At 41.7% G+C, this 19,996-nt stretch overlaps 1 protein-coding gene and 1 long non-coding RNA gene across 8 annotated transcripts in view; one reads left to right on the forward strand and one right to left on the reverse strand.

Annotated features, from left to right (window-relative positions):
- TSC22D2 (TSC22 domain family member 2) overlaps positions 1-4,499 on the reverse strand; it is a 50,745-nt gene extending 46,246 nt beyond the window's left edge. For all 6 annotated transcript variants that reach the window (XR_011567583.1, XR_011567580.1, XR_011567581.1 and 3 more), the window contains exon 1: positions 2,557-4,499. Coding sequence is in view for 3 of the 6 variants with exons in the window: in XM_019960897.2 (XP_019816456.2) it covers positions 2,557-4,499 (1,943 nt within the window). In the remaining 3 variants the exon portion in view is untranslated. The remainder of the gene's footprint in view (positions 1-2,556) is intronic.
- Positions 3,237-19,996, forward strand: part of LOC139184115 (uncharacterized) — a 46,129-nt gene continuing 29,369 nt past the window's right edge. For both annotated transcript variants that reach the window (XR_011567590.1, XR_011567589.1), the window contains exon 1: positions 3,237-3,374. This is a non-coding gene — a long non-coding RNA (uncharacterized lncRNA). The remainder of the gene's footprint in view (positions 3,375-19,996) is intronic.

Here is a 19,996-nt window from a genome sequence, read left to right on the forward strand (position 1 = left end):
CAAAATGAGCCAATACAGATCCTTGTATTAAGTAACAGAACCAATATCTACAAGATAGAGTGTTTAATATATCAACTTAAACCACCTGAATCTTTTTATTTTCCATTTTCCTTCCTTTTCTCAAAGAAATAGATTGTGTTTACTAACATCTTAATGGTTTTTTAAAAAGCAAACATCTTTTAAAAAAATATTTAAGGATCTGAAATTTGTCAACCTATTAATAATTACTCAAGACCTCTCACTCCAATATTTTGTTTACATCTGAATGACTGCAAATAAAACTGTATGAAGATTTCAATTAAAGGCAACTTAAAATCATATTAAAAAACAAATATAAAAAGACCCCAAAACTATTTCTACTTAATGGATTTATTCCTTCACCAGGTGTGTTGGTCCAGTGACAAAACAGTCAAATGTGTAAGATTACATCTTAGAAACTGGCATGTTAAATCAGAAACCAATGAAAGACTATAGCAAAAATTAGAAATGCACATTTGATAAGCAATGAAGATTTTAAAAGACTGGGTGGGGGAGGGAAGTGCCACATTTAAAATAGGAGGATACACACAGGAAAACCCCAGCACTGGTTAACTGTTAAAATTGATAAGAACTCTGATACAGTAGTATCTGTAATTCAGATAGTGGTAGGTTTGGAAATAAGATTCTTCAAATTCTTGAAATTACCAACTCTTTTAATAAAGAGAAGAAATAAATGCATCCTTGAGGTCATATCCTAAAGGATACAACCCAGAGTTCCCATTTATCAACAGATCTCTCTGCTTCATACCATATCATCACATTAAAGTTCTGGCGAATATAAATGCAAAAAAACTGAGAGGTATGAAGGACAGAAAAATACACTCAGTTCACAGGTGTGCATGTGTTTTTTTGGGGTGCTGAGGGGCTGGGAAACCAGTCATTATTTCTTGAAGAGATATGAGGTGGGGGGATGTACAACAGGAACAGAGAGGTAAACAAATGATTATTAACCAACTCATCAAAAAAACTGGTTTCTGGCAGCTAGAAAAGGGAAGATGCTGATTATTACCAAAGGTGAACAAATAAACTCATATGGCATTTCAGGTGTGCACCAATGTGTGAAAAGTGAAATATGGCAGAAAATGTAGAGAAGGATTTTTCTGAGTGGCTTGTGGAATCAGTCTTTACTTGGTAGTCCCATCCACATAAAATTTCTCAGTGACTAGCTGAGCTCATTTATGGACATGTGGTATTCTCTAAGGGTTCTCAAAATAAAGACACCCCACAAGCAAATCTCCTATTAAAAAAGATGAACTTTGAAGAGAGGATGAATTTCAGTGAGCATTTCAAACCTACAGAAGTATGTAACAAAAATACAAGGGTAATTCAAAATGAAAAGAATGTGAAGAAACTCAGAAGAAAATAAGAAGAAAAAGTTTTAACAGGTCTCATCGTATTCTAGATACCAATTACTCCAGAAATCTATAAAGGTACTTCTGATCCTTTACCACATATAAAATTAAACCTTTCTCAAAACAAAAACCCCAGAAAATAAATTTCTAACTGTGAAGTACCTGAAACTTTCTCTGTGATTTTTAAATGTAATTTTTGGTAATAAGCTAGTTTTTTAAAATTTGCATTATACATACTACGTCAAATTTTCATGTGACATTTCCTCAAAACCACTTGAAATCCTTATTAAACCATAACCAAACATCAACTGTAGTGGACTTGGTATGGCAGTACACCAATCTGCCCTTGAACTGTTTAAAAAGCATCCCCCCTAGAGGGAACCAGTTGTTAACGTTCGTATTTTTACTATAAAATCACCCTAATTTTTAAGAACTACAGCTTTCCCTTCTGTCAGAGTCTCATATCTCCCCTTTCTAAAGTAAAAAGATTGATGAAAATAAGAACATCTTTTCAATACACTTTCTGCCTTTAAAAAAAAAAAAAAAGGCATCTTAAAAAAAGTCACTGGGAAGCCTCCTGGCCTGTCCTCTTTTATTAAAGGGCCGAAGACAGGATCTTCAAAGCCGAATTTGACATTTCATCATTATCTCTCCACCCTTTCCAGATACACTGGAGATATCTTACATGGTTATTTCTCTATTACAGGGCCTCCTGGTTTTCCAGAATGGGAGTCTTAACTCATTTTATGTCTTAGTCTCAAAACTCACACTGACAAAACACTCTGCCATTAAGTGTTCAAGTGTGATCGACATCTAATAAAGGGACAATCGTACGGGGCATAACCTACTAGCTACCACTTACAAAACGAGAAGATTAAACTAATATCCACCCTTTCGAACCAACAATGCTGCATTCCTATCCATTTTGGTGCTTATAAACAGCTATGACATCAATTCTACCATTTTTTACATCAGTAATTTAAAACGAATGTCTTTTCAAGAACCGATAAATCAATTTTATTAAATACAAACTATCTTTTATATTTAGAAATGTTAAGGTCCTCAAATTGGAAAAAAGAAACAAAAGAATCTCCCACAATTGCATCCTAAACTACAATGTTTGGTCAAGCATTCCCATCAAATATTTCAAATAAGATTTCCATACCTGTCTTCATCACCATCAACAGGAATAGCTATGCTGAATACAGAGGTGGCGAGACTGTTCATGGGTGTTAACTGAAGGGGGTTTGCCAGGGCATCTGCAACAGGAGGCTTCACAACAGGCTTATTTTCAGCAATGAGAGAAAGTGGTGGTTGAGGTAGGGGTTCTGATTTTCTTCTAGTATCGTCAACTTGCCCGACTAAAGGCTGGGTCTGAGTCTGAAACTGGCTCAGGTCAGACTGCGGTAGACTCGTCGGGGCACTGGCTGTGCCGGGCACTAAGGGCAGCCCCACGTGCTGGATGCTGCTGCCGCTCCTGCTGACCGGAGGCTGGCTGCAAAGCTGCGGCGCCTGGCCCAGGGGCGCGGGAACATTTGGCATAGTAACAGAAGTCGTCGACACACTAGGCACGCTGGGAGCGGGCGCGGCTGCAGGCACGTTGGCAACTCCGGGCACCACGGCGAGAGGGCCGCTGGGCACGACCGACGGCGCGCCGCTGCCACTCATCTGCGGCGGAGGCGCGGCCTGCGGCTGCCCGACCCCGGCGGGAACCAGGCCCGACGGCGCCGTGCCTCCCACGGCAGCCGCGGGCACTCCGGCCTGCTGACCCGGCGCGGCCGGTCCTCCGGTCGCGGGGCCCGGCCCAGGGGCCACCGCTTCTCCGGGCAAGGAGGGCGCACCCATCACCTGCGCGCCAGTGGAGGCGGCGTTCTGGCCGGTGCCCGCGGGGAGACCGGCGACCGCGGCGAGACCCGCTGCTGCGCCCGCGGAAGAGGGCTGCGCCGGGCTGGGCGGCTGCAGGCCGGCCACGTGCGGCTGCAGGTACTCACTCTGGGCGGCGGGCGGGACGGGCAGCAGATGGCCCGGCGGCATCTGAGGCTGAGAATACGCGAACTGCTGGGGCGGGGGCGCGGTGGCAGCGCCCACGGCAAGGCCGGGCTGCGCCAGGGTTACATTCGTCAGCGGCAGGCCCTGTCCGTTGGGCCCCGGGGGCCCGGCGCCCTGGGCCTGGCTGGGCGGCGGGGCTGCCAACCTCTGCGGCGGCCCGGCCGCGGCTCCCGGGAACAGCGGCAACGAAGCCGAGCTTGGAGCCACAGCCCCACCTACGGGCGGCGGCGGCGGCTGCGGCTGCCCAACGCCAAAACTCTGCGGCGGGGCCGGGGCGGGTTGGCTCATTTTCTCCGACTGGGGTAGCTGTGACACAGCAGTCAAGGAGCTGTCAGTTCCCGAGTCAGGCCCATGCGCGCCCGGCACGGAGGCCACCACCACCACCACCGACCCTCCGGTGGCGCCCAGGCCGCTGTCTCGCTCCGCAGTCTGGTCAAAAGTATTGCTGTGCCTAATGCAATCCCCGGACCGGGTCAGGACGCTGCTATCGGAATCCCGCTCATAGTATTCCATACACGTCCATCGGCCGCGTCTATAAGGCTCCCCGCTGCCATGGTCCAGCTTGATCACGCGAAAACGCGAACTACAAATGGTGGGGGGCTGTGATGAGGCGGCAGTTCCTGGCGTGGCGGACGGCCCTGTGAGCGGGGGGGCGCCGGGGGCCCCCGAGGAGGGGACTGAGGTGGCGGCCGGCGACAGGGTGCTGGCCAGCACCCCGGCCACGCTCCGGGCCGAAATGGCTCCTCCTCCGTTCGCCGGAGCGGCTGTAGCGGCCGCCAGCTGTCCATCCAGGAGGAGGTTGGGGGAGACGGTTCCGGGAGTCTCCGCATCCCCAACATTGTTGAGCGTCTCTTCGGAGGAGCTGCGCTCGCAGACCTCCTCGGGGCCGTAATCCGTGGCCCGAGAAACGTCGAATATCTCGGAAGAAACGTCCTCCGTGCGTGACTCATCCGGGTCGTCCAGGCTCTCGGTGTCCTCGGTGATGCTAGTAGCCACCTGGGCCGTAGTGACACTGGTGATCTGGAAGCAGCTCTTCTTCTTGGCCGGCATCTTGGACATGGTGAGGAAGGCTGGAAGGGCAGAGAGGCACCCGGCTCCTCCGCGATCTTGCCAGAAACCAGGAAGGGCAGAACACTGGCCCCCAAAGACAAAGTCCGCGTCCGTGCTGGGGTCTGAGGCCCGCCGCTCTAAGAGTCACGGGCTGATCCGGGCGCCGGCCGCTCCGTGAGACATCCTCCTCCCGTTTCCTTATCCGAGTCGGTCTCTACGGCTCTGCCCCCGTCTCACTCGTGCGGCGGCTCCTCCTTCCTTCTCGCCTCCCGCAGTCGCGGCGCCTCAATTCAATCCCCCCCGTGGCGGCGAGAGCACTATCCCAGGGGCGGGTCGGCTGCTTCCTCCTCGCGTCTTCGGGCCGCCGTGGTCAATCCAGCTCCGCGCGGTCAGCAGGCCTAGGCTGGGGGTGGGAGTGGGAGGGCGAAGGGGAGGCGGCGGCGGCGTGAGGGGCGGTGCTGCCCCGCTCCGGCTCTTCGAACCAGTGCCGGCGTCAGCTCCGGGCTCTCGGACGCCGAGGGAAGCAGGAGTGGCGAGTCCGGAGCCAGGGATTCCTGATTCAGCCAGGAGCTGCGGGCGGGTGGCGGAGCTTCGGCGCGGGCGGGCGGCCCTCCCTCCCCGGCTCTAGCCGGAGCTCAGTCCCAGGGACATGTCGACTGTCTCAGGCGGAAACCTGCTCCGGGGGAGGGGAAAGCCGGCTCGGTCCTCCCCTATACAGGGGGAGCCACCCCCGCGGGCGGGCGGTGGCGGCGGTCTCGGCCTTCCCCTCGCGGCTCCTGAGAGAGTGAGGGGCGGCGGCCGGCAGGCCGGCAAGCGACGGCGCGCCGGCTGTGTGAGGTAGCTGCGGTAGCTTCTTCCACTCTTCCTCGGTGCGCCCGGTTCGCAGGCCGTGTAGAAACTGAAATTCAAACTGCTGAAGCGGCGGCTGCAGCTCCCTCCCCTCGGCCAAGATGGGGCTGAAATGGCCGCGCCAGGGATGCTGGGAGGAGCAGCAGCCCCGCTGCCGCCGCCGCTGCCGACTAAAATGCCGCCGCTGCCGCAGCCACCGCCAGCGCCGCAGCCGCCGCCGTTCCGTGACGCACCGGCGTCGTGACGTCACCGCCCCGCCCCCTCCGGTTTCCTGCAGAGTTTCGCGTGGAGGCTGGGGGGTAGTGGGCGGGGCTAAAGGTTAAAACGGGGAGCGGTTTTTTTTTTTTTAATTTAAAAAATTTTTTAAATTTAAATTTTGCCCTGTACGTCTTTAAGAGTTGAAGAACTAAAGACTCTTAAATTCCAACTCTAGGAAAACTTACAGCCGCGCCAACTGAAGGTTTTTATATCGGTTTATTCGGAGACATTGGAAACTGGAGGTCATGTGCTTGCTGTGTCTAATGTTTAGCAAAATCTTAGTGAAAGAAGGCGATAGGAATGGAGGTTGGGGGATTTAGCTAGGATAAAGAGGGAGACGGCTGGAGGAACCGAATCACTTATAAAAAGCCTTTCCTGAAAATGAATTTTATCCACTATAGTCAGAAGAGTGAAATATTGAGAGAAATGAGGACGATTAACCAAGAATAGCAAGCCAGATTGAGTCAGAAAAAGGATCTTTCAGCCAGAAATTTTAGTCTCCAACAATGGCATCAGGAGATGGTTACTTGCCCAGGATGAGGTCAGTTTAAAAAAAGATTAGAGGTTACCAATATATTCCTAATTTTCCTGAGTTTGTTGTGATTCCAGCATCGAAGAGTTCGTTTAAACATCTTGAGACTGTTTTTACTTTCAGCATGAAATCAGCTTATGGGCTCCATAAATGTAGAACCTACTGCGTTAAATAGTTGTAGTTCTTTCTTCTGTTTATTCTGAAACTCTTAGTTAGAGCCAGAGTGTTAGATGGCTTGGATTGGGCCATGAACAATCAGAGCAAGTTAGAAAGCACTCTTTCCTGTCCAGAAAGCAGCTATGCAAGTACTGGAGAATTGACCATCATTTAGTTACTCTCTGGCAAAAGAAAATGGTAACGTCGTTCTTTTAAGTAGTTTTTAAAAAAAGAGGAAGGTGGCTCTTTGACACATCGTTTAGGTAAAATCTAAAGTGTCTTGATGGAATTCAAAGTTTAATATCTATTACAGCTTTAGCAATCATATCATGACTGACATAAATCAAGGTAATTATTGTATTCAGTTCTCTAATCTTTGAAGAATAGAAATATTTTTTATCCCAAAGGATCTTTTGATAATTTAAAATTTCAGAGAACTTTTTAGGTCATTAGTTGAAAATAATATACAAGGATATGTCTATGTCATTAAACTTTAGGAGAAATTATGTATTCCAAACCAAATGACTGAGGTCAGGATTTGAAATAAGACCACATAATAAAATCCCTGCTTCTTAAGGGGGCGGGAGAGAGTAAAGGAACCAAGGGTAACATAATGCTGCTATTGTGGCAAAAATAGCTAATGGAATGTTTCATTACTAAATCTGTAATTTAAGTAATTGTTAGAGACAGTTTTCCATCAATAAGTTAGATCAACTGGTTACATCAAATATGAGTTTATAAAAACTTCATTTTGGATTGATTTACTAGATTGTTAAAAGTGATGATCAATGGGTGATATTATGTGGGCAGCTTTTGGAAAATAAATATTTTATGCCTGCTTGTCCAATTACATTATATTATTACATCAACTTCATATATACATATATGTCACTTCAGTTCAGTCACTCAGTCATGTCCAACCCTTTGCAACCCCATGGACTGCAGCATGCCAGGCCTCCCTGTCCATCACCAACTCCCAGAGCTTATTCAGACTCATGGCCATTGAGTTGGTGATGCCATCCCACTATCTCATCCTCTGTCGTCCCCTTCTCCTCTCGCCTTCAGTCTTTCCCAGCCTCAGGGTTTTTTCAAGTGAGTCAGCTCTTCACATCAGGTGGCCAAAGTATTGGATTTTCAGCTTCAACATCAGTCCTTCCAATGAACACTCAGGACTGATCTCCTCTAGGATGGACTGGTTGGATCTCCTTGCAGTCCAAGGGACTCTCAAGAGTCTTCTCCAACACCACAGTTCAAAAGCATCAATTCTTCTATGCTCAGCTTTCTTTATAGTCCAACTCTCACATCCATACATGACCACTGGAAAAACCATAGCCTTGACTAGACGGACCTTTGTTGGCAAAGTAATGTCTCTGCTTTTTAATATGCTATCTAGGTTGGTCATAACTTTCCTTCCAAGGAGTAAGCGTCTTTTAATTTCATGGCTTCAGTCACCATCTACAGTGATTTTGGAGCCCCCCAAAATAAGGTCTGCCACTGTTTCCACTGTTTCTCCATCTATTTCCCATGAAGTGATGGGACCAGATGCCATGATCTTAGTTTTCTGAATGTTGAGCTTTAAGCCAACTTTTTTACTCTCCTCTTTCACTTTCATCAAGAGGCTCTTTAGTTCTTCTTCACTTTCTGCCATAAGGGTGGTGTCATCTGCATATCTGAGGTTATTGATATTTCTCCTGGCAATCTTGATTCCAGCTTGTGCTTCATCCAGCCCAGCATTTCTCATGATGTACTCTGCATAGAAGTTAAATAAGCAGAGTGACAATTAACAGCCTTGACGTACTTGGACCCAGTCTGTTGTTCCATGTCCAGTTGTAACTGTTGCTTCCTGACCTGCATACAGATTTCTCAAGAGGCAGGTCAGGTGGTCTGGTATTCCCATCTCCTTCAGAATTTTCCACAGTCTATTGTGATCCACTATTTATTTGGCTGTGTCAGGCCTTAGTTGTGGTGCTTGGACTTGGTTGCCCCATGGTATGTAGACTCTTAGTTCCTGGACCAGGGATTGAACCCATGTACCCTGCATTGGAAGGTGGATTCTTAACCACTGGACCATCAGGGGAATCCCACATCAATTTCTCGATTACTTGTTATGCTACTCTTATATTTAAAGGAAACATTTAAGATGTTAAGTAATCCATAAGACTATTTCTCCTTAAAGGATATATTATGAAATGAAAGTGATGACAAAGGTAACTTAGAAGACATCAGTAATGGGCTATACTTCTAGTAAGGATAGAGTTAAAGATGTTAAAGGCATCTTAGCAAAAAATAAGATTCATAAAGTTAGAATTTTTATTTATCTGTTGAAGGATTTGTGTGTGTTTAAACTAATAATATAGTTATCTTGAAAGTAAGTTTTCAAAAGCTTTTAAGGCCCTAGCTTCTTTTATACATTTTCTATTTAAAAATGTAAGGAATTCATTGCATAAAATTTCTATTAAGAAATGATAAGAACTTTGCTTTATGTAAATAAGTTTGAAATTTTATATCAAACAAAAAAATCATATAACTGTGATGAAACTACAAAAAGCTATGTAATTTCTGGTTGGCCCACAAAAAATTAAAAGCCAACATGTAACTAAAAGCAGGATATACATTCAAGTATGTATGTGTGTGTTGGGGTGGGGGGTGCTTCCTGAGTGGCTCAGTGGTAAAGAATCTTCCTGCCAATGAAGGACACATGGGTTCAATCCCTGGCTTGGGAAGATCCCCTGGAGAAGAAAATGGCAAACCAATCTAGTATTCTTGCTTGGGAAATCCCATGGACAGAGGAGCCTGGTGGGCTACAGTCCATTGGATTGCAAAAGAGTCAGACACGACTTAGTGAAGAAACAACAACGTGTGTGTGTGTGTGTGTGTGTGTGTGTGTGTGTGTGTGTGTATAAAGTTCATAATAAGTAACTTGGTAGTATAACTCACTGGAACTGGAAAGCTCCCTGGAGTACCAAAACTCAAGGCTGGCTGTATTAAGGCAACTATCCTTGTTTCTTGCCTGACCCAGAAACTGCAGGTGGAAACTGTGGGACTCCTTGGTTACTGCTCTAGCACTTCCAACTTGACTGTCCTGTGCTTGATTCTTCCCTCAAAGACTTAATCTGACATAATTTAGGGGGAAAAATGACTTAGAAACTAAGGAATATTTCCACTGATTGGGAAAAAACAAAACAAAACACAAAACAATTATGGCAGAAAGATCTTTTCATCACGTGAGAGCATCATGCCCCCAAATTTTACTAGGTTATCATCTACCCTTATCAATTTGTTGTTCAGTCACTAAGTCATGTCTGACTCCTTGGGATCCCATGGACTGCAGCATGCCAAGATTCCCTGTCCTTCACTGTTTCCCCAAGTTTGCTCAAACTCATGTCCAATGAATCAGTGATGCCATCCAACCATCTCATCCTCTGTCATCCCCTTCTTCTCCTGCCTTCAGTCTTTCCTAGCATCAGGGTCTTTTCCAGTGAATTGGCTCTTCACATCAGGTGGCCAAAGTATTGGAGTTTCAGCTTCAGCATGAATGCTTCCAATGAATATTCAGAGTTGATTTCCTTTAGGATTGACTGATTTGATCTCCTTCCAATCCAAGGTACTCTCAAGGGTCTTCTCCAGCACTACAATTTGAAAGCATTGATTCCCAGATGGAAAACTATTTTATAGTCACAAGATCCTGGGATGTAAACCAGAGATACTCAAGAAAACCTGACTTTTTTTTTTTTCTCAATGAATGAATATGATATTTAAAATAGTAATAGTATATAATCTAAACACTCTGGGATAGAGAAAAGAAAGCTATACTTTCAGTAAAAATGAAGCAATTGCCTAGGTAAAGAGAAGTAACTCTTTAGAATTAATACTACCAGTCAGACAGTGACATTTATTGAGCATTATCTTGTGTGAATTAGGAATTGGATGGTTTTTATTCCAGCAAAGAAATTTTTCTGGAATTTAGAAATAACTTGTATTTATTTTCTATACTAAAAAAGTTTTTTTTTTTTTCTTGACTGCACCATGCAGCATGTGATACCTTAGTTCCCTGACTAGGGATCAAACCTGCACCTCCTACAGTGGAAGCACGGAGTCTTAACTACTGCACTGCCAGGGAAGTCCCTATTTTCTATAATTTTATCACTAAATTGTTAGAAAAACACAAAGTGGAGGACTAATTTTCAGGTTCCAAGAGCATTTGTTAGAAGTAAATATCAGTTGTCTAAATAATAAGTACTTCATTTATTACTATGATTTACCTTTGGTCTCATTTATGGAATAATGTCTTATTAATAACCCCTTACAGTGAAGCCATTTTATACTATTTTCCAAAAGGGAAAGAAGTGTAACAGAAAAGGACTAAGGCTAGTGAAATTCCATGAATACTTTTATAAAGAAAAATATAATTGAGATGTACAAACTTTGAGAACAAAGTATGTAAAATTTTCACATTTAAGAAAAGTTCTATTAGATACTCTTCTAAAGTGATATACTAGCAAACAATGATGTCCTTTTTTAATATTGAAGATTTCCTTGAGTCCCAAAGATCTTTGACGTTCAGGCAAAATATAGCAATTTGATGAAAGAAAAGGGTGCATCTTGAACTAAATAATAAATATCCTATTAAAGCCTACTTTCTTTTATTATGGAACTTAATTTAGAATCCAAAACATTAATTCTGTGGTTTTGAAATCTAGCTTAAATAAGAAAATCTATTAATGACTATATCCCCCCCACCATTTTTTTTAAACATTATGTTACCACTTGGAATAAAATTAATCTACATCTCCAGTTTTGCTATCACTTTGTTTTGTGATCACTGACAAGTCTTTATTAATCCCTCAGTTTTCCTGTTACTAAAAAGAAACAACATTGTGGTAAAGGGGTGTTAAACTTCCAACCCCAGAGAAAGAATGGATGGAAAAAGATAATACATGTAGCACTGTTTTGGCATCTTTGGGAAGATAATATCTTTGGCATCTTTGGGAATGTGATGCTATTGGTAGTAAAATTTTCAATACAATTTGTTAATTAAAAACAAAGTTATGAGGTGTACATGATTTTAGGAAGAAGACGTATTCTGTCAGAGATGAGCTATTTATTTACAAACATTTAACAGCATATCCTTTGGTATGTGAATCATCACTGTCTATTCTGTCCTTTGTATATGAAGTTGGTATACGCACAGTTGTGATTATGTATCATTTCAAGTGATGATATACCTATAACTTTAAGTTATGACTTTGCACTCACAAAAGAACATTGAAAGACATTGTCAGTTTCTAGACTTCTGGATTATAGTTCCCTGTGTATGTTAATATTATCATCTTACAAAGTTTTTTTTAAATATGTTTGAGTAGAAATTTATATACATGTTATTTGGACGTAAAGGATGGTCTAAGTGTTTCCAGCGGTCATGTATGGATGTGAGAGTTGGACTATAAAGAAAGCTGAGCGCCGAAGAATTGATGCTTTTGAACTGTGGTGTTGGAGAAGACTCTTGAGAGTCCCTTGGACTGCAAGGAGAGCCAACCAGTCCATCCTAAAGCAGATGAGTCCTGGGTGTTCATTGGTAGGACTGACGTTGAAGCTGAAACTCCAATACTTTGGCCACCTGATATGAAGAGCTGACTTGTTGGAAATGACCCTGATGCTGGGAAAGATTGAGGGCAGGAGGAGAAGGGGACAACAGAGGATGAGATGGTTAGATGGCATCACCGACTCAATGGACATGGTTTTGGGTAGACTCTGGCAGTTGGTGATGGACAGGGAGGACTGGCATGCTGTGGTTCATAGGGTCGCAAAGAGTTGGACACGACTAAGCAACTGAACTGAAGTGTGGTTGGCTAATAATCTGATGGTCATTCTAACCTGGGTGATGGGACTACTTTTAATTTAAAGGAACAAAAAGTTGAAAGGCACAGCTGGAATCTTGACTACTTTGTATTTGAAGTTATGTTTTAATTCAAAACTAACTAGTTCTTTAGTCATTGGGAACAAAACACTTTTAGCATTTAACTTTAGAATACTTGAAATCCAAATCTGACAGCATTCATTCTCATTAAAAGCTCAACTCATGATCCATGTTTGTACAAGGATTTGTATGTTACTTAAAATGTCCATGAAACAAGCTGCTTCTCTGCAAATTAATACTGCTCTTTCCATCTGTTCCCTAGGATCTTTGGAAAAGAAGGGAAATAGGGGAAAAGTGCAAAATTAAGGTGAAATGCTAACCGAAAGGTCATTCCAGTTATGGCCATCAAATCCCTAATGAATAACCATATTGTGATTATTGTGGCATCCATTTTGTGGTACTTACCTATTTTTAAACTAAATTGACCAGTTACAAATATATTTTCATCTTCAAACATTTAGGGTATTTTCTCCATCTTCAGCCTGTCTTTTTTGATTTTGATACTAATTTTTCTTTTTTTGCATATTGCATACGTTCATTCACTGACTGATCTAATTCTAGATTTTTTTGTTTATAAAAATTTCATTCTTACTTGCTGTATAGATACTCTGTCAATACAGCAGTTCTACCCTTGAAAGAAAAGATAATCAACCTTTTCCACAAAAATGCATATTTCCAAGAAAGAGGAATTGTGTGGTAATGATTCATTCACATTATCCAAGTATTCTCCACTGAATTTCTTTCAGCTTAATTACTATGCTTAAATAGTTGTGCTTTTTTTTTTTGTATTCTTATTGTTTATTTTTATTGGCATTATTGAATAATCTAACAACATCTAAGTGTATTGCTAAGGGTACTACTGAATGTTATAGAGAGAGAGACAAAGGTGAATAACATAAATCAAAACTTGACTACAGCTTACTTCGTTTTCATCGGAAATATTATGTTTTGATGAAAGAAAAAAATCTCTTGGTAACATTAGCCTTATATTTTGAACAAACATCTTTAAAGATTTTTTTTTTTAACGTGGACCATCTTTTAAAGCCTTCAGTGAATTTGTTGCAACATTGCTTCTGTCTTATGTTTTGGTTTTTATGGCTGTTAGGCATGTAGGATCTTAGTTCCCTGAGCAGGGATGAAACCTGCACCCCCTGCATTGGAAGGTGAAGTCTTAACCCTTGGACCACCAGGGAAATCCCTGAATAAACAGCTTTAAATATCTATTTGTTTCTTCATTCAAAAAATATTTAGAAGCCCCACTATATGCTGGCCTCTTCTCTAGACTTGGGAAAACACTTATGAATTAGACTAGAAAAGGAAAGTCCCTTGTTCTAAAGGTCTTATGTTTTAATAGGGAAACAGACACTGAAAAGCAAAAAAAAAAAAAAGTTGTAATTTCAAATATTTACAAGAGTTAAGAAGAAAGAAAACAATCATGGGAGATGGGAGGCAGGGTACCTTAGGTGTGTGGCAGGTGGGCCTATGGAAAGACATTTTTGAGTTAAGGGCAAGCTCATTGTCAATAGCCAGCATTTAAGGAGGAGAGACAGGTGCAGACAATGACCCTGAGGTGGAAACCAGTGTGTGGTGGAGAGGGAGCTGGAAGCATCTGCAGGGAGCAGGGGCCAAGCAAAAAAACTTGTATTTTATTTTAAATATAATGGAAAGCCACGGGAGGGTTATAAGCAGAGGATTAACGTAACCTGATTTACATTTAAAAAGAAACCTTTTTGTTTTCTTAATCTCTCATAGTTTAGAATATGTTGTGTATTATGTTTAGACAAAGCTAAGCTTCTCATTATGTAGTCAAAGACAAGTTTATAGGGCTATCATATTGTGTCATACCAAAGTGGTAGAAATATCTAACAATCTATGTGACAGTTCTTATATAGAGATTTAATAACTTTATATCAAAATGAAAGGTTAAATCAAAATCAAAATGAATGATTAAATCAAAATCAATACTCATAAATCTTTTTCTCAATGAGACCCTAACTAACTTAATTGCAGTAATTTTGATTACTCAAGAAGAATGTAAAATGCCACATATAAAGAAAAAGAAACCTGTAAACAATGGTGAAAAAAGTTGCATTTTGCTTAAATGCAACATTAGATGAGTGTGATAGAACCCCCTGACAAGAAGAACTTCTAACAAGTAGAGCTAATTTTAGGGAGGCTCAGAAGTGAGCCTCATTTTTCCAATGAGATAAAAATATCCATAGATAAATCTAGGGACACTTTGAAGCATTCAGTGAGTCGTAAAAGAGCCACAGAGGAGGAACCGTTCTGGAAGAGGTAGGAGGCAAGGCCATACATTTTGGTATTGCTGGGTTTACTTTCTTTACGAGATTACTATCTAATTTCCCTTTCGGGAGTTTTACTTGGTTTCATGGGCTATTTCTTTGTTAGCAAGAGAACACTAAGATAGCATTCTTTAAAGAGGTTTCACTCTGGTGTATTAGTGGCCACAACTGGCCTAGCCACTTTCTTCACCCCTTCCTTTGTCTTCTCCTGATTCCAGTCCTTTGTGTAAGAAGGTTAAATTAATTCTTACATGCATGTGAAAAGTTACACAGTCGTGTCGACTCTTTGCGACCTCATGGACTATACAATCCATGGAATTCTCCAGGCCAGAATACTGGAGTAGGTAAACCTTTCCCTTCTCCAGGGGATCTTCCCAACCCAGGTCTTCCTCATCGTAGACTGATTCTTTACCAGCTGACCCACAAGGGAAGCCCCTTACTATGCATGCATGCGTGCTAAATCGCTTCAGTTTTGTCTGACTCTTTGCGACGTTATGAACTGTAGCCCTCCAGGCTCTTCTCTGTCCATGGGATTCTCCAGGCAAGAATACTGGAGTGGGTTGCCATGCCCTCTTCTACGGGATCTTCCTGTCCAGGGATCCAACCCACCGCTAACCCCACCCCCATCTCTTATATCTCCTGTGTTGTTGGCAGGGGGGTTCTCTACCACTAACGTCACCTGGGATGCTCCAGTTCTTACCATCAGTTCAGTCCAGTCGCTCAGCCGTGTCCAACTCTTTGCGACCCCATGAATCGTAGCATGCCAGGCCTCCCTGTCCATCACCAACTCCCAGAGTTCACTCAAACTCATGTCCATAGAGTTGGTGATGCCATCCAGCCATCTCATCCTCTGTCGTCCCCTTCTCCTCCTGCCCCCAATCTCTCCCAGCATCAGAGTCTTTTCCAATGAGGCAACTCTTCACATGAGGTGGCCAAAGTATTGGAGTTTCAGCTTTAGCATCAGTGCTTCTAATGAACACCCAGGGCTGATCTCCTTTAGAATGGACTCATTGGATCTCCTTGCAGTCCAAGGGACTCTCAAGAGTCTTCTCCAGCACCACAGTTCAAAAGCATCAATTCTTTGGTGCTCAGCTTTCTTCACAGTGCAGCTCTCACATCCATACATGACCACTGGAAAAACCATAGCCTTGACTAGATGGACTGTTGTTGGCGAAGTAATGTCTCTGCTTTTTAATAAGCGGTCTAGGTTGGTCATAACTTTCCTTCCAAGGAGTAAGTGTCTTTTAATTTCATGGCTGCAATCACCATCTGCAGTGATTTTGGAGCCGAAAAAAATAAAGTCAGCCACTGTTTCCACTGTTTCCCCATCTATTTGCCATGAAGTGATGGGACCAGATGCCACGATCTTAGTTTTCTGAATGTTGAGCTTTAAGCCAACTTTTTCACTCTCTTCTTTCACTTTTGTCAGGAGGCTCTTTAGTTCTTTCTGCCATAAGGGTGGTGTCATCTGCATATCTGAGGTTATTGATATTTCTCCCGGCAATCTTGATTCCAGCTTGGGCTTCCTCTAGCCCAGCGTTTCTCATGATGTACTCTGCGTAGAGGTTAAATAAGCAGGGTGACAATATACAGCCTTGACATACTCCTTTTCCTATTTGGAACCAGTCTGTTGTTCCCTGTCCAGTTCTAATTGTTGCTTCCTGACCTGCATACAGGTTTCTCAAGAGTCAGGTCAGGTGGTCTGGTATTCCCATCTCTTTCAGAATTTTCCGTAGTTTATTGTGATCCACACAGTCAAAGGCTTTGGCATAGTCAATAAAACAGAAGTAGACGTTTTTTTCTGGAACTCTCTTGCTTTTTCCATGATCCAGCGGATGTTGGCAATTTGATCTCTGGTTCCTCTGCCTTTTCGAAAACCAGCTTGCATATTGATCAAATTACTCTACAATAACACTGTGTTATTAGTGGAAAAAAGTCACCCAGACTCTTTAGCCTACCCTAGTAATGAATTTTACGTTTGGTTTACTTTTATTTCCAAAAATCAAAACCATTTAAAAAATTTATTTATTTTTTAATTGACGGATAATTGCTTTACAGAATTTTGTTGTTTTCTGGAGCTGGTGATTAATAACCTGTCTACCAATGCAGGAGACGTAAAAACATTTAAAGATGAACATTTGGCATTATTTGATATTTAAAAAATGATGGTAAAATAATCAAGTTAAAAAACATTAAACAAAATTGTATCTCATCTTTGGGATAAAATTACATGTACACATAGGATAACAATTTGGGGGAAAATATATCTGCACTTGGTGACTGTCTCTGGGTGATAAGATTATAGGCTTTTTTGTTTAATTTTTAAAAACAGTTTCCAAATTTTCTGCAATGATCACATAAAATTTTCACCTAATGTATTAGTATCATATTTTTAAAATGTATTCACACACACTACCTAAACCAAAAGAGACTTCATAAAGGTCATAAGAAGATATGAGACTACAATTTTACTTTTGTGTTAGATGGCACTTCATAATTGCTGTCCAAAGACAAAGTGCCCGTCATAAGCACTATATATTTGAATGCCATCAGAAGATAATAGTTGGAATGATTAGTGCTTTTTCAGATGAATTAAATTAATGCAGAAACATTTTAAAGAACAAACTTACGAGATAAAAAAGGAATTCAAAAAGGAATTAAAAGGACATGAATGGAAAAATATTTAAAATTCAAGAAGTAAAGCTGAATACAACGGGTGTGTCAGGACACCTTTGTTATCGTATGCACTGCAGCTATCTTTCTGTCTAGCTATGTGTCCTTGCACAGGTCATCACCTCTTTGGGTCTCATATTCTTTATCTGTAAAATAATCAGGTTGAATGAGAGTTTTGATGGTTGAATGGTTTTGATGACTTTTTGGTTTTAAGATTTTATAAATCTAGACTTCCAAAAAACAAGATTGGAGCCTTGGTTTTGCGTGCAACGGCCAACATATACATGGATCCACAAAACATTTTTGCTTTAGCTTTTGTGTTGTTGTTCAGTTGCTAAGTCGTATCTGACTCATTGCAATCCCGTGGACTGCAGCACACCAGGTTCCTTTGTCCTCCACTGTCTCTCTGCTTTTTTACCACCAGACACACCCACAACCGAGCGTCATTTCTGCTTTGGCCCATACGATTCATTCTTTCTGGAGCTATCAGTAACTGCCCTCTGCTGTTTGCCAGTAGCATATTGGACACCTTCTGACCTGGGGGACTTCTCTTCCAATGTCATATGTTTTGCCTCTTCATACTGTTCATGGTGTTCTCCAGGCAAGAATACTGGAGTGGATTGCCATTCCCTCCTCCAGTGGACCACATTTTGTCAGAACTCTTCACTATGACCTGTCTGTCCTGTGTGGCCCTGCATGGCATGGCTCATAACTTTATTAAATTCCATGAGCCACTTTGCTCAGACAAGGCTATGATCCATTAAAGGGTGCTTTAGCTTTGGGAACACTTGAATATGCTAGTTATTGGCTGATTCCCTCAAGGTACCCTTCTGAATCAGGACTTTTGCACTTACTGTACCTTCTGCTCCTTCTCTGAGATATTTGCACGACTAATTCCTTCACCTTCTTCAAATCTTTGCTCAAACATCACCTTTTCAGTGTGACTACCCTGACTATTTAAAACCATAAGCTCCTCCCACATCCATCCCTATTTCCTGCTTTTTCTCTATTGTACTTATTACCTTCTAATATGTTATTCTTTTATTTATTGTCTATCTTCCCACACTAAAATTAAAAAGGGAGAGGGCAAAGTCTTTTTAACCTGTCTTGTTCATTCTTATATTTCCAAGATCTATAATAGAGCCTGGCACATATTAGATTCTCAATAGATAGTGTATAAAAAATGAATTTTCCATTTTTATAACATCCTACATTTTCATTCAGTATTATGAAAATAAAACAATATGCCTAAAATCATGAACAGTGGGAAATTCACTGCAGTAACATGTATCTTTAAAAGAAAAAATATTTAAATTAGATAAAGATTTTTATTGAAGCAATTTTAATTTTTACAGAAATTTCAGAAAATATGCAAGCTATATATATTGGATCATATGTAGAAGTCCTTGAGAATTCTGTAGTATTCTGTAGAAAACAGAAGGTTGAAATTTTGATCAAGAATACACATTCCTTTGACGTTAGTCATTCTTAATCATATTTAACTCAAGGCACATTGAAATATTTTAAATATTTTGTGTAATAGTTTAGTTTAAATAGCATTTCTTTTACATAGGAACATTTAATAAATAGAATCACTCTAGGGGTTAAAGACCTTATTTAGTTTTTAAAATATAGGTCTTATAGATATGTCACTATAGTAACAAACATTGGAAAAACAAGTCTATTTTGAATTCATAAAGTCTAAGTGTTATGCATTAATGAATACCTAGACTAAAAAAATATCTTTTTTATAGACTCCTTGGGCTTTGTTTTCTTCATGTTTGGTTTGGCTGCTCTCATTTACATACTTGTTCTCATTAGGGTTTCAATTTCAGAGCTGGACTCACTCTGCAGTGGGAACAAATGTCTTGCCACGTGATACCAACTTTCCATTACATCTTGAAGCATTTGCAGTCCCAGAGGCAAAGAATTTATGGTTGGTACACGAGAGATGGAACCATCACATAAAAGAAGGCAAATTTGAAAACACTTTTTCTCGGTGCCAATATAGTTTTAACATAATGAGAACTCAGAATAATCATGTAATGACCAAAAATGAATCATTGTTAAAACACTGTTTTGGGCATAAAATAGCTAATGTTTCTAGTTGGCTGATAATTTTCATAGCAACCATGGTATTTGGCATGTCCTAAACACCTTTCATTAGAGGCCTTCAGATCTCTTTGAAGCAGTTCATTATACTCTGAAACAGTTCAGAGAATAAGAGAGAATAATCCACAAGTTTTGCTGATATTCTATAGCTGTGTAGAGGGCATCACGTAGCAAATACTGAAAATGCACTATGAGATTTCTCAGTAACTCTCTAGTCAAGTAGGAAATGGAGCAGATGCAGCAAGAGACATTCAGAATAAGTACTGAAAGTCAAGTCCCAAGTTAGAGTTTGGTCAGAATTCCAAACTTAATTGTTTTGTTCTTTTTTAAAAGTTGAAGTATATGAATTGCTTTAGTCTTAAAAAAAAAAGTAGATAAATCATGGAGGCTATTTCAATGAAGTTGAAGTGAAGTCGTTCGGTCGTGTCTGACTCTTTGAGACCCCATGGACCAGGCTCCTCCCATGGGATTTTCCAGGCAAGAGTACTGGAGTGGGTTGCCATTCCCTTCTCCAGAGGATCTTCCCCGCCCAGGGATCAAACCCCGGTCTCCCGCATTGTAGGCAGTTGCTTTACCGTCTGAGCCACCAGGGGATAATGAATCATGGAGGCTATTTCAATAGCAGGGTCACTATTAATATCCATAAAAATAACATGGCACCATATTCCCAAGGAGTTTTGTATACTTCCCATTTCTCCGTATTCCT

The sequence above is a fragment of the Bos indicus genome, chromosome 1 (assembly GCF_029378745.1).
Source record: "Bos indicus isolate NIAB-ARS_2022 breed Sahiwal x Tharparkar chromosome 1, NIAB-ARS_B.indTharparkar_mat_pri_1.0, whole genome shotgun sequence".
NCBI lineage: Eukaryota > Metazoa > Chordata > Mammalia > Artiodactyla > Bovidae > Bos > Bos indicus.